The sequence below is a fragment of the Oculina patagonica genome, chromosome 12 (assembly GCF_052425735.1).
Source record: "Oculina patagonica isolate OP01 chromosome 12, crgOcupat, whole genome shotgun sequence".
In the NCBI taxonomy this organism is placed as follows: Eukaryota; Metazoa; Cnidaria; class Anthozoa; order Scleractinia; family Oculinidae; genus Oculina; species Oculina patagonica.
Window position 1 is genome coordinate 7345046 of NC_135769.1, and position 15100 is coordinate 7360145.

The window sequence follows — 15100 nt, forward strand, 5'->3', positions numbered from 1 at the left end:
AAATCGGCAGTTCCTGACGGATATCGAAAGAGGCATTGAATTATTAGTACGCAAAATTGCTGGTATTGTTTTCACGACATAGTAGGCACATTTTCGTAAAAATACTCTAACAACCTTTTTGTTTTTGTAACACAGATCTGTTGTGTAATGAGTGATTATTTCCCATCCGCAGTTTGGATTTAAGTATAGTTTAAGCACATCGTGTATTACAAGTAGGTTAGTATAAAGCCGTATAGTAAAGTATAGAAAAGGTAAGAGAAACTGTCTTTGAGGTATTAAAAGGACGTCTCAGAATTCCTTGAACAGACCCCTGGAATGGTTGATTCATCCAAAGTATTTTATGGGTTATTCATTGATATGTTAAGAAAATAAATGCAGCATCCCTACTGTAGGTATATAAAATGGTTGCCTTATCTCCTTTTTGTAAAAAAAAAATGGTTTACAGCTGTTTCGAGAAAGGTTGTCCTACAGAAGCATAAAAGCGTATGCAACAATACCAAAGGGCATTATGCATTGGAGGTGGTTGACCGTTGCTTGTTTGAGGCAAGACGCTCTGGCTCGAAATAAGTTTATCGGCCCGACCTCTCGTTTATGCTATATGTCACAATGTCATTTTGTCGTAGCTTAATTCCACGGTGCAGGTTAATACGTTGTTTCATAAGTTAGAAATCTTTCTCCTTCCGGTATCTGGTCATGGGAGTTTGTTCGTACCACGTTTATAATAATAATAATAATAATAATAATAATAATAATAATAATAATAATAATAATAATAATAATAATAATAATAATAATAATAATAATAATAATAATAATAATAATAATAATAAAAAAAAAAAAAAAAAAATGCTAAAAAAAAAAAAAAAAAAAAAAAAAAAAAAAAAAAAAAAAAAAAAAAAAAAAAAAAAAGTCAAGTTCGAGCCCGAGTCAAGTTCGAGTCACGAGTCAAGTTCGAGTCAAGTTTTTGTAAAGATATTTTTTGGTCTTTTGGTTTTAATTGCTGGCAAAATGTTGTACCAGAAGCGCAGGAACAGCAAGATTTGGCTCTCAATGCCGATTGCGAGGACTGATTCCTTCATCGGTTCGCAGCTGCTTTCAAAGAAGTAAACATTCCTTGGCAACCCAGCCGGAATTTGATCGTTACAGTTTCCTACTTGTATTAATTACTCACAACTGAAGCAGAAGTTTCACTTCAACGACACAAAAATTATATTCAAAAAACACTTATCAAGGGAACTTGAATGTTCGTAAGCGAACGGACAAGCGGCGGCCGAAATATTAGTAACAAACACCAATCGTGACGTGACGTCCAAACTATGACAACTATGCTTGATTCCAGCTATACAGTTAAAAGGCATTTCTGGAAATTGTCTGGATACAAGATTTGTTAATTCCTGCACTTTTTCGGCACATAATGAATACATCAGGAGTCAAGACAAAACAAGTTCACTGAAAAAAAATGTTTTCCCCCATTTCTGGGACTCCGGGACATACCGACGGTAATGCAAGTGCTTCGTTTCTCTCACGTCGCGAGTAACGCGCGCAAGACTGATGCCAAATTCGGAGCTGCCGAATCAAATAAAACAAAAATTGAAACAAAAATTATATGAATTCCAACTGTGCGTCAAAATATCACTGATTGAAAACGAGTCGGTCATTGCTTCTCGAAATTGAACGCAATGTTAATTTCGCGTAAGAGGTAAAAATTTCTCGTCTCCCAAGAAAAGCCGCTAAGATCAAAGAAGCCACTGGCAAAAGCATAGAAAACGGCGATGGAATTCATTCCGGAAAAGTTTTATAAACATAGAATTGAATGACAGAGCAAGGTATACCGGTAGTTTAAAGCTTTATTAATTGTATTGTTTTAAAATACAAATAGGTCTTCGCGATCGCGTTTGCACGCAATCTTTATGCACCTATCAATGGTTTGCCCCAGGAAAGGGGGGGACAACCCCAGGGGAATTTGACATTTTTTGGAAGCCAGAGTCGAATTCCCCACCCCTGGGCACCTAGTGAATGTCAAATTACTCATATCTTCTCTTAAATTTCGAACCCAACAGACCATTTTTGATGTCAAAATTCCTACCCTGGGAGAGCTTCACGATGTCAAATTCCCGTGGGTTGCCCCCCCCCCCCCATCCTGGGGCAAACCATTGATAGGTGCATTACAATTCCTCCCGTGAGGGAGGTAAAATTGCGTGACGAAGTCAATGAATGTTTACGTGGGAGGCCAGGCGTAAATTGTTCGACTACACTTTACGGCTGTTTTCGGGGCCTTCTCTACACGAGCAATTTTTATGTGACAATTTTTATTTGCTCGTGTATATGAGAAAAAAATTAGGTAATTTTTATGTGACAAATATATTTGTTAAGAAGCTGGCGTGTCAGTTTTATGTGTCAAATAAAAATTGCCACATACAAAAAATTGCTCGTGTAGTTGATCTCATATCCAACAAGCGCGAGTGGAATAATTGTTTTATTAAAAACGCCCAAAGAATTACAATATTTGAGCTCCCCAGCTGTTTTCGTTGACGCGTATCGGCTACCAAGTTTGTGGTCAATGGTATATGAGCTCATATACCATTGTCTGTTACTATAAATAAAAACTCAGGAATTGCAATATACCATTGCTAGTTTTTAATAACATCTCATATCCAACGCGCGCTCGTGGAATAAAAAAACAAACAAACAAAAACAAGAGAGTCAGTTATAACCGCCATAACGGCTCGCGTACATTTATACCAATAAGAAACTATTTACATTCACACTAAGAGTTAAGCTCCGCCAAATGTAAATGCGTTCATTGTGTTATTAGTTGGCTTTCATTTTGCGGCGGAAGCGCACAAGCCTTTTCTTTTCAGAGAAAATAAATCTTGTGAAAAAATACATTGAAATTAGCTGGATTAAACATAAATTATGATAGCCTTGTGGATATTAGACAACGAGTATCCCTGAGTCAGGGTCCTTCAAGCGTCTTTAATTGGAAAAACTTGCGTGCGCGCGAGAAGATCCATTTCGCGTCGCGTGTCCTTGTGTAAAGTGTTTTTCTCGCGCGCTCCCCCGCTCCACTCACCAAAAGTGATAGACAATTCGTAGTCTATGTTATTGAATTTTAATACTAGTCCTTAATTTTCAAGTGCAGTTCATTCCTCCTCATTAAAAAGTAGTGACAAGATCTCTCCCTTGTAGGGGACATTGGCCGGTATGCATTCAGTGTAGAGCCAGGAACAGTGGCCAGATAATATGCTTGACTTCTCGGTTGTTGAACTATTTGTGGACACAGTCGATTTCTGCCGCAAAGATTCCTCAAACGACTTCGACCAGACGAAAATATGGTCATCCTGCGTTGTATCTGTTTTAGTTTCAATATTATAACAAGTATCCTCGGATAACCGCAGAGGCCTGTTAAAAAAGACATCAATTTGTCCATAAGCATCCCAGGGGCCGTTCTCTGTACTTAATTCCTTATCTCTAATTTGTGCGAGTTTTTGGCCTTCTCCAGCGACGGACAGACTAACACGACAAGATGTTTGTTTTTGTACCGTTCCAGTTATGAACTTTACACCACAAAGCGTAACCTCCCTGTTAACAGTAAATGTCAAAATCCATGATTTCGCCACATCTCGTTTACTTTTCAGAAGCCGCATGCCTGTGCCATTGTTGTTATAGCTCTTACCCAGTGAACATGAATGAAGAGGTACGCTGTTTCCTATCCTGGGAAGAATTGAGAACTTGATACCACCAGGCACAGAGACAGAAGTAAACTGTTTAAAAACATCGAGAGCCTCGTTTTTTGACAAAATTTCCGTAGGTTCCACGTAGTCTGAAAATCCTTGAGGCGACATCAGTGAAAATCGAAAATGTTTTAACAGATCTTCTCCAAGTACAGACCTTTTATTTGCTCCATCAACGGTCTTGTTTGCTTCTTCGCATCTTCTTGCTGCCCAGCGATCCACAGCTTCAAACAACGTAACTTCGTCAATACGTAACGACGACCTTTCTAGAAAAGAAAGCAAAAACGTGTGTCTAACCTCGAGAAATGAGTCATCGGCGAGGATCTCTTGTGCGTTGTAATCGATGACTTCCCAGGAAGCCTCTTCTAGCTCTTGATTCTTCAATTGGAAGGCATGCTGAATTACATCCAAAGCCTCTAAAGGTTCCATGATCCGGTCTACGAAATTTACGCACTCCCGTGCGAGCGAAGGGACATCATATTTGTCAGCCAGATAACACAACTGAATAGCTCTGTCCACGTCTTGAAAATTTGTATCATCGTAATACAAGAAACGCAGAAATTGAAGGAAGTCGTCTGGATTGAAGTCAGTAATGTCTATACTTTCCCCTTGCTCGGACAGATCTCCGTAAAACATAGCAAAGAAGACAGGGCTGCTGATGGCGAGAACATATTTATGAGCTGGAATGGTCTGCTTGTTAGGAAAGACAAACTTGATGTCGCTCATAACAGGATTGTTAAACATGAACTTGTTTCTTTCCAATACTGTGCTTCTATTGGTTTGCCACCTTTCTTCTGAAGCGCTAGCCATTTCAGCAATCCAGTCGTACTTCAAAGAGTAAAGGATTCTTAAAGGCTGAATCAAGTAAAGTCGCCAAGCGAAAGCGAAAGCGGAAGACAGCGCGCCTGGATACACAATTTTAATATGATAAAAGCAAACAAGACAGTCCAAGCGTGAACTGACAATAGAAATTTACAATGGATGTCACGAATAAATGGAAATTTCTAGTGCGACTGTATGAAAACAACGACTGAACATGCGCATGCGCCACAGGTGACTAAGTCCTTTCAGAGCGGCGAGCGCCACAGTAATGCGGTATGGGAAGACATGAGCGAAAAGTTTAATCACTTGTCGCATTACATTATAAAGACAAAACAGAGATAGGTGGCTTCAATTTCGCATAATCAGCCATGCACTATTTCTTCAACGTAAGGTTTGTTAATTAATGGTGTGCGGGATGCATTCGAAAGGTACCCCAGCTGGTATCCAGGTTTCATTTTGGCTCCCTCCACACACCCGAGGATTCCTGGGTACGAGATTGATTTAGCGTTCCTCTGTTGCACGGGCTCTGTAGTTATCGGGTTTTAATTGGGGCAATGTAGCAGCTCTCGAAGCTACACTAGAGGACTTGTTAATGTAGAATTACAAGCTTACGAGAGCTGCTAAACTACTGTTTAATTGACGTAATTTGTCTTTAAACTGTGACTGTGTTTGTGCCTGGTAAGAAAATATGGCTTAGCATAAGGGACTTGAGAAAAATTTTATTTACACTGTACATTCTATAATAGTTTCAGTGACATTTTCTGACTTCTGGTTGACTTTAATTTCCTGTACTAGAGCACAGTACCTCCTGCTTTTGGCAAGTAATGTAAATAGGTGTAACATCATGCACAACAAACAGAAACATCGATCCACCCAGAATCCAATTTTTCATGTACATCGTCGTTCTATTGCTGGTTTTCACTGTCACGCAAGTAAGGATACTGCCATGCGCTGTTAAAAATAAATCCAAAGCTATTGAGTAAAACATATCAAGAACACTACAGGTTGTAGGAGATTACAAGATAGTCTTCGTGTCCAAGTCTCACCAGACCAGATTCACCTTCGTGAAAACGTAAACATTCACATAAACACTTCTCAGTTGTAAAACCTCAATTGTTCAGATCGTTAAAAATAACAGGATGAAGCATTTCTTTTAAAGCATACGTGACAGCTTTCAGGAGGCCATGCCGATCCATTTATCAATTTCCTTAGTGCATTCACGGCTTCAATCAGAAGAATCAGAATCGTTTAATTTTTGACACTTAAAAAATAGTTCCATTATCTCTCCTTTGAAGGCAACATTAGTCGGTATACATTCAGTGTAGTGTCCTGAACATTTTGATATCTTTGTTTTACCGAATCTGGATTTCTCCATCGACTCAGACTAGACGAACAAACTTTGATTCTGTGTACTATCTGTTTTAGTTTCAATACTATAACAAGTAATCTTGGATAAGCTAAGAGGCCTGTTAAAAAAGACATCAATACTTCTGATGTTATGGGCGCTAAAATTCTTATTTGCAATTTGGACGATCACTTTTCCTTTTCGAAAGAGGGACAGACTAAATCAAGACTGAGATGGTCGAACGTTAGATATAATTTTAACGCCGCATAGTGTAATGGTCTCGCTGGCCATAAATGTCAGCATTCCTGCTTTCGGCATAGATTTTATGCCACTGCTGTGGGCACCTCCTCCTATCCCTTTTATTACAGGCCATCTGGTCTTGCCCAAAGGAAGTGAACGAAGGCCTTCATCGCTTCTTATCCTGGGAAGAATTAAAAATTTGAGACCACCAGGTATATGTACAGAAGTAAACTGTTTAAAAACATCAAAAACCTCCGTTGTAAACAAAAACATTTATGGGGAGCAGGGATGGCGCAGTGGTGAGAGCGCTCGTCTCCCACCAATGTGGCCCGGGTTCGATTCCGGCCCGGTGCTATATGTGGGTTGAGTTTGTTGTTGGTTCTCGCCTTGCTCCGAGTGTTTTTCTCCGGGTTCTCCGGTTTTCCTCCCTCCCGAAAAACCAACATTTCCAAATTCCAATTCGACCTGGACAGAGGACCCGCATGAAAACCAGCTAGCGCTGATGTGGCTGACATTTCTCTAAATATAGCAATTTCTGTAGGCATCACCACGTTGGAAAACTCTTGAGGCGACATCAGTGAAAATTGAACATTTTTCAACAGTTCCTCTCCAAGTACAGACCTTTTATTTGCTCCATCAACAGTCATGTTCGCTTCTTCGCATCTCCTTGCTGCCCAGCGATCTAAAGCTTCAAACAAACTTACTTCGTCAATACGTAACGACGTCCTTTCAACAAAAGAAAGCAAGAACTCTGGTTTGAGCTCGAGAAATGACTTCGCTGTAACGATTTGTTGGGCATTGTAGTCGATTACTTGCCAGCACGTTTTCTCCAGGTCTTGATAGTTAAAACGGCGAGCGATGGAGATCACATCAAAAGCGTTTAACGGGTTCATGGCTGCCTGTACAAAATCAACACACTCCCTTGCAAGAGAAGGAACGTCGTATTTATCAGCCAGATACCACACTTGAATAGTACTGTTTACGTCTAGAAAAATTGCATCATTGTAATAAAGGTAACGTATATAAATTGAAGGACGACCTCTGGATCACAGTCGGTGATGTCTATACTATCCCCTTGCACTTATGGATCGCTACTTGATCGTGTCGAATACACAGACATTTCTGAAAAACGTGGCGAATTGTTACATTTTTAGGGATTTTAACTTCAACGTTTTAGCCCCACAAACAATCAACGTTAGATTTTAGTATTTTGCATATTTTTAACTTATTCTGATTCACAATAATTTATAGTTTTAATACGTAGATCTTACGCTTTTTATAACGGTTTTTAACCTTTTTTAACCTTTTTGTTTATTTTTAATTTGTACAAGACCCCACAAGCTTGTTGCTTTTATCTTTTATCCTGTATAAATAAAAGTTGAATGTATAATAAATAGAACAAATGATAAATTTTGAGCTCGGTTATAAATAACAAAGAGGTATTTTTCAACAATAACACGAGCATGGGACAAAGAAAAATTCTGAGTCCCCGACGGTGCACAATCCACGCAATCTTTATGCACCTATCAATGGTTCGCCCCAGGATGGGGGGGGGGGGTGCGGGAAAAACCCAGGGGAATTTGACATTTTTGGAAGCCAGAGTCGAATTCCCCATCCCTGGGCACCTAGTGAATGTCAAATTACTCATATCTTCTCTTAAATTTCTAACCCAGAAGACAACTTTTGATGTCAAAATCCCTACCCTGGAAGAGGTTCACGATGTCAAATTCCCGTGGGTTCCCCCCCCCCCTCCCCATGCTGGGGCAAACCATTCATAGGTGCATTACAATTCCTCCCGTGAGGGAGGTAAAATTGCGTGACGAAGTCAATGAATGTTTACGTGGGAGGCCAGGCGTAAATTGTTCGACTACACTTTACGGCTGTTTTCGGGGCCTTCTCTACACGAGCAATTTTTATGTGACAATTTTTATTTGCTCGTGTATATGAGAAAAAAATTAGGTAATTTTTATGTGACAAATATATTTGTTAAGAAGCTGGCGTGTCAGTTTTATGTGTCAAATAAAAATTGCCACATACAAAAAATTGCTCGTGTAGTTGATCTCATATCCAACAAGCGCGAGTGGAATAATTGTTTTATTAAAAACGCCCAAAGAATTACAATATTTGAGCTCCCCAGCTGTTTTCGTTGACGCGTATCGGCTACCAAGTTTGTGGTCAATGGTATATGAGCTCATATACCATTGTCTGTTACTATAAATAAAAACTCAGGAATTGCAATATACCATTGCTAGTTTTTAATAACATCTCATATCCAACGCGCGCTCGTGGAATAAAAAAACAAACAAACAAAAACAAGAGAGTCAGTTATAACCGCCATAACGGCTCGCGTACATTTATACCAATAAGAAACTATTTACATTCACACTAAGAGTTAAGCTCCGCCAAATGTAAATGCGTTCATTGTGTTATTAGTTGGCTTTCATTTTGCGGCGGAAGCGCACAAGCCTTTTCTTTTCAGAGAAAATTAATCTTGTGAAAAAATACATTGAAATTAGCTGGATTAAACATAAATTATGATAGCCTTGTGGATATTAGACAACGAGTATCCCTGAGTCAGGGTCCTTCAAGTGTCTTTAATTGGAAAAACTTGCGTGCGCGCGAGAAGATCCATTTCGCGTCGCGTGTCCTTGTGTAAAGTGTTTTTCTCGCGCGCTCCCCCGCTCCACTCACCAAAAGTGATAGACAATTCGTAGTCTATGTTATTGAATTTTAATACTAGTCCTTAATTTTCAAGTGCAGTTCATTCCTCCTCATTAAAAAGTAGTGACAAGATCTCTCCCTTGTAGGGGACATTGGCCGGTATGCATTCAGTGTAGAGCCAGGAACAGTGGCCAGATAATATGCTTGACTTCTCGGTTGTTGAACTATTTGTGGACACAGTCGATTTCTGCCGCAAAGATTCCTCAAACGACTTCGACCAGACGAAAATATGGTCATCCTGCGTTGTATCTGTTTTAGTTTCAATATTATAACAAGTATCCTCGGATAACCGCAGAGGCCTGTTAAAAAAGACATCAATTTGTCCATAAGCATCCCAGGGGCCGTTCTCTGTACTTAATTCCTTATCTCTAATTTGTGCGAGTTTTTGGCCTTCTCCAGCGACGGACAGACTAACACGACAAGATGTTTGTTTTTGTACCGTTCCAGTTATGATCTTTACACCACAAAGCGTAACCTCCCTGTTAACAGTAAATGTCAAAATCCATGATTTCGCCACATCTCGTTTACTTTTCAGAAGCCGCATGCCTGTGCCATAGTTGTTATAGCTCTTACCCAGTGAACATGAATGAAGAGGTACGCTGTTTCCTATCCTGGGAAGAATTGAGAACTTGATACCACCAGGCACAGAGACAGAAGTAAACTGTTTAAAAACATCGAGAGCCTCGTTTTTTGACAAAATTTCCGTAGGTTCCACGTAGTCTGAAAATCCTTGAGGCGACATCAGTGAAAATCGAAAATGTTTTAACAGATCTTCTCCAAGTACAGACCTTTTATTTGCTCCATCAACGGTCTTGTTTGCTTCTTCGCATCTTCTTGCTGCCCAGCGATCCACAGCTTCAAACAACGTAACTTCGTCAATACGTAACGACGACCTTTCTAGAAAAGAAAGCAAAAACGTGTGTCTAACCTCGAGAAATGAGTCATCGGCGAGGATCTCTTGTGCGTTGTAATCGATGACTTCCCAGGAAGCCTCTTCTAGCTCTTGATTCTTCAATTGGAAGGCATGCTGAATTACATCCAAAGCCTCTAAAGGTTCCATGATCCGGTCTACGAAATTTACGCACTCCCGTGCGAGCGAAGGGACATCATATTTGTCAGCCAAATAACATAGTTGAATAGCTCTGTCCACGTTTTGAAAATTTGTATCATCGTAATACAAGAAACGCAGAAATTGAAGGAAGTCGTCTGGATCGAAGTCAGTAATGTCTATACTCTCCCCTTGCTCGGCCAAATCTCCGTAAAACATAGCGAAGAACACAGGGCTGCTGATTGCAAGAACATATTTATGAGCTGGGATTGTCTGCTTGTTAGGAAAGACAAACTTGATGTCGCTCATAACAGGATTGTTAAACATGAACTTGTTTCTCTCCAAAACTGTACTTCTATTGGTCTGCCACCTTTCTTCTGAAACACTAGCCATTTCAGCTATCCAGTCGTACCTCAAAGAGGAAAGGATTCTTACATGTAATGGCTGAATCAAGTAAAGACGCCAAGCGAAAGCGAAAGCGGAAGACAGCGCCCCTGGATACACAATTTTAATATGATAAAAGCACACAGGACAGTCCAAGCGTGAACTGACAATGGAAATTAACATAAATGGATATTTCTAGTTCTAGTGCGACTGTATGAAAACAACGACTGAATATGTGCATGCGCAACCGGTGGCTTAGTTCTTTCAGAGGGGGCGAGCGTCACCGTGAAGACATGAGCGAAAAGTTTTAACAGCTCGCATTACATAATAAAGACAAATCTATTTCTGCAGAATTCATTTGAAAGGTACCCTAACTGGGTACGAGATTGATGGAGCGTTCCTCTGTTACACGGGCTCTGTAGTTATCGGGTTTTAATGAATGGCTTGCTTCCTAGCCCCAAAACACTGGCAACTGCTACACTAGAGGACTTGTTAATGTAGAATTACAAGCTTACGAGACTGCTAAACTATTGTTTAATTGACTCAATTTGTTGTCGGCTTCAGTCGTCGGGCAGTTCGTGCATACTCTTTAAATAAATACATACTAATGATTGCAAGGGTCCTGCGCGACCTTAAGTAAGAGATTACGCCTTAGCATAAGGAACTGGTGTGAGATTTTATTTACACTGTTCATTCTATAATAGTTTCAGTGACATTTTTTGACTTCTGGTTGACTTTAATTTCCTGTACTAGAGCACAGTACCTTCTACTTTTGGCAAGAAATATAGGTGTAACAACATGCATAACAGACAGAAACATTGATCCACCCGGAATCCAAGTTTTACTTGTACTGTTCTATTGCTGGTTTTCACTGTCACGCAAGTAACGATGCTGTCACGCGCTGCAAAAAATAAATCCAAAGCTATCGAGTCAAACAAATCAAGAATACTACAGGTTGTAGGAAATTACAAGATAGTCTTCGTGTGCAAGTCTCACCAAGTCTCAGGTATGTACGGTATTTCGTACTCGAGTTATCTGTCAAAATGTTCAACACAAATTTAGAGAGCACAGTATGGAAACGTCATGTTGGAGTCCATGTGAAGAGGCACCTAGATGGCCGCCGGAAATCAATGAAAACATCTGGCGTTCACTTCTGTTTGAGAAAGTGGTCAGTTCACCTTCATGAACACGCAAACATTCACATAAACACTTCTTGTAAAACCTCAATTGTTCAGATCGTTAAAAATAGCAGGATGAGGCATTTCTTTTTTAAGCACACATGACAGCTTTCAGGCGGCCATTCTGATCCATTTATCAATTTTCTTAGTGCATACACGGCTTCAATGAGAAGAATCAGAATCGTTTAATTTTTGACACAATAGTTCCATTATCTCTCCTTTGTAGCCAACATTAGTCGGTATCCATTCAGTGTAGTGTCCTGAACATTTTGATATACCGTAAAATTCCGGTTATAAGCCCTCCCGCTTATAAGCCCCCCCGGTTATAGGCCCATCATCCTGGAAACAAAAAAAATACATCCGATTATAAGCCCCCCCCGGATATAAGCCCCCCTCTACCAGATGACAGTACTGAACAGGGCTAAATGTTGCTTTATGATGCGTTTTTAACTTAAGAAAGGTATTTCAATCAACACTCCTGTGGCTCGTCTCGAAACGTGTTTTTCATTCCCCTTATAAGCCCCTCCGCTTATAAGCCCACCCAAAACCCCTTACGAAGTTGTATAAGCCCAGGGCTTATAACCGGAATTCTACGGTATCTGTGTTACCGAATCTGGATTTCTCCATCGACTCAGACCAGACGAAAAAAACTTTGATTCTGTGTACTTTCTGTTTTAGTTTCAATACTATAACAAGTATTCTTGGATAAGCTAAGAGGCCTGTTAAAAAATACATAAATACTTCTGGTGTTATGGGCGCTAAAATTCTTATTTTTAATTTGGGCGATCAGTTTTCCTTCTCGAAAAAGACGAAAGAGAGACAGACTAAAGAGAGAGAGACTGAGATGGTCGAACGTCAGATATAATTTTAACACCGCATAGCGTAATGGTCTCGCTGGCCATAAATGTCAGCATCCCTGCTTGCGGCATAGATTTTATGTCATGTGGTATGCCACTGCTGTGGGCACCTCCTCCTATCCCTTTTACAGGCCGTCTGGTCTTGCCCAAATGCAATTGAACGAAGGCCTTTATCATTTTTTATCCTGGAAACATCCCTCTGTAACAGATCCATGCAGTGGAATCTTCATTCTCACCGGGTTTTCGGAAAAAACGTCACTGGGTTGGCCAATTTCCCACTGGGTCGGCTTACTTGGGCTGGTTTTTTAAATAGGTCTTTTCGACAAAAGTCATACTTTACAGTCACTGGGGAAGCATAAAAATAGGCGGGTAAAATCAAAATATCTGCTGGGTACTGAGGAGACTAAATTTCGACTGTGTAGGGGAAAATAATCCACTGGGTCGGGTTCCACTGGGTCTGTTACAGAGGGGTGTCTGGGAAGAACTGAAAATTTGAGACCACCAGGTATATGTACAGAAGTAAACTGTTTAAAAACATCAAAAACCTCCGTTGTAAACAAGACATCAGTGAAAATCGAACCGTTGATTTTTCAACAGTTTCTCTCCAAGTACAAACCTTGTATTTGCTCCATCAATAATCATGTTTGCTACTTCACATCTCCTTGCCCAGCGATTTAAAGCTTCAAACAAACTTACTTCGTAACGACGGCCTTTCAACAAAGGAAAGCAAGAACTCTGGTTCGATCTCGAGAAACGAGTCGGCAGTAACGATTTGTTGGGCATTGTAGTCGATTACTTCCCAGCACGTTTTCTCTAGGTCTTGATGGTTAAAACGGCGAGCGATGGAGATCACATCAAAAGCGTTTAACGGGTTCATGGCTGCCTGTACAAAATCAATGCACTCCCTTGCAAGAGAAGGAACGTCGTATTTATCAGCCATATAACAAAAAAGGCACTGTTTACGTCTGGAAAATTTGCATCATCGTAATAAAGGTGACGCAGAAATTGAAGTAAGATGTCTGGATCACAGTCGGTGATGTCTATAATATCCCCTTGCACTTATGGATCGCTACTTGATCGTGTCGAATACACAGACATTAAATCATTTCTGGAAAACGTAGAGAACTGTTAATTTAAACTTCAAGGTTTTAGCCCCACAAACAATCAACAATAGATTTAAGGATTTTACATATTTTTAACTTTTATTCTGATTCACAATAATTTATAGTTTTAATACGTAGATCTTACGCTTTTTATAACGGTTTTTAACATTTTTTAACCTTTTTGTATATTATTAATTTGTACAAGACCCCACAAGCTTGTAGCTTTAATCTTTTATCGTGAACTGATAAATAAAGGTTGTATGTCATAATAAATAATAAAGATGGTAAATTTTGAGCTCGGTTATAAATAATAAAGATGTATTTTTCAACAATAACACGAGCATGGGACAAAGAAAAATTCTGAGTCCCCGACGGTGCAATCTTTACAATTCCTCGCGTGAGGGAATTAAGTAATATTGCGTGACGAGGCCAAATAATGTTTACGTAGGAGGCCAGGCGTAAATAGGCCAATTCCGATATATTAATATTCTAACTTGGCTCCAAAGCTTGGGGGAATAAAACAAAAGAAATGATTTATTTATTCCTGAACCTCGACGTGATATCTTTTGTTTTATTCCCCCAAGCCTCGGAGCTAAGTTAGAATTTTAATATATCGGAAATGGCCTATTGTTCGACTACACTTCACGGCTGTTTTCGGGACCTGTGCTACACGAGCAGTTTTTATGTGACAATTTTTATTTCTCGTGTAGATGAGAAAAAATGGGCAATTTTTATGTGACAAATATATTTGTAAAGAAGCTGACGTGTCAGTTTTATGTGACAAATAAAAATTGTCACATACAAAAACTTGCTCGTGCAGATTCCAACTGGGCACTGTGTACGCGTATCTTTGTGTGTCTCTGCTGTCCAAGGTCATTACTGGCGCACTAAAATTTGAACTGCTGAGAAAAAATTGCTGTGTCATCTATACGATCAAATATATTTGTCACATAGAAATTGTCACATAAAAATTGCCCATGTAAACCCGGCATAACAATAGTGTATAAAATAAAAGTTTCAAATTTTCAGAGTTAAGATGAATACATTACAATCATATACTAAGCCCTTAAAACAAGAGAGTCAGTTATAACGCCATAACGGCTCACGTACATTTATACCAATAAGAAACTATTTACATTCACACTGAGTTTAGCTCCGCCAAATGTTAATGCGTTCATTGTGTTATTAGTTGGCTTTCATTTTGCGGCGGAAGCACACAAGCCTTTTCTTTTCAGAGAAAATAATTCTTGTGAAAAAAACAAAAAACATTGAAATTAGCTGGATTAAACAACGAGTATCCCTGACTCAGTGTGGGAGGCGCGGTGGCCTAATGGTTAGCGCGCTCGACTCCGAGTCGAACGGCCCGGGTTCGAGTCCTGGCCGGGGCGCTGCGTTGTGTTCTTGGGTAAGACACTTTACTCTTACAGTGCCTCTCTCCACCCAGGTGTATACCGGATACCGGCGAATTAACTGCCGGGGGATAATCCCTGCGATGGACTAGCTGCCTCGTCCCTTAGTCGCTCGCGATCGTTGGGAGAAATGTTAGTTAATCATTGAGGAAAGCGAGGGCGAAGGGATACACGGGAAGGAAGTACTTTTTCCCCTTCCCATCACCCACCACCGCTCGCGCTTCGCGCTCGCTCCCAATCCCCCTACTCGCGCTTCGCG

At 40.0% G+C, this 15100-nt stretch overlaps 2 protein-coding genes and 2 pseudogenes across 2 annotated transcripts; all 4 read right to left on the reverse strand.

Moving 5' to 3' along the window:
* Positions 1-1837: 1837 nt before the first annotated feature.
* LOC144631312 (BTB/POZ domain-containing protein 6-like) lies at positions 1838-5132 on the reverse strand. Its single transcript, XM_078489721.1, has one exon. The coding sequence runs from the start codon at positions 4542-4544 to the stop codon at positions 3144-3146; it is 1401 nt and encodes a 466-aa protein (XP_078345847.1). The 5' UTR covers positions 4545-5132; the 3' UTR covers positions 1838-3143.
* Positions 5133-5781: 649 nt separating this feature from the next.
* On the reverse strand, positions 5782-7789 carry LOC144632066 (BTB/POZ domain-containing protein 6-like; annotated as a pseudogene).
* A 951-nt stretch (positions 7790-8740) lies between these two features.
* LOC144631313 (BTB/POZ domain-containing protein 6-like) lies at positions 8741-10430 on the reverse strand. The gene has a single exon (XM_078489722.1). The coding sequence runs from the start codon at positions 10301-10303 to the stop codon at positions 8903-8905; it is 1401 nt and encodes a 466-aa protein (XP_078345848.1). The 5' UTR covers positions 10304-10430; the 3' UTR covers positions 8741-8902.
* A 2228-nt stretch (positions 10431-12658) lies between these two features.
* Positions 12659-14309, reverse strand: LOC144632067 (BTB/POZ domain-containing protein 3-like; annotated as a pseudogene).
* Between the last annotated feature and the right edge of the window lie 791 nt (positions 14310-15100).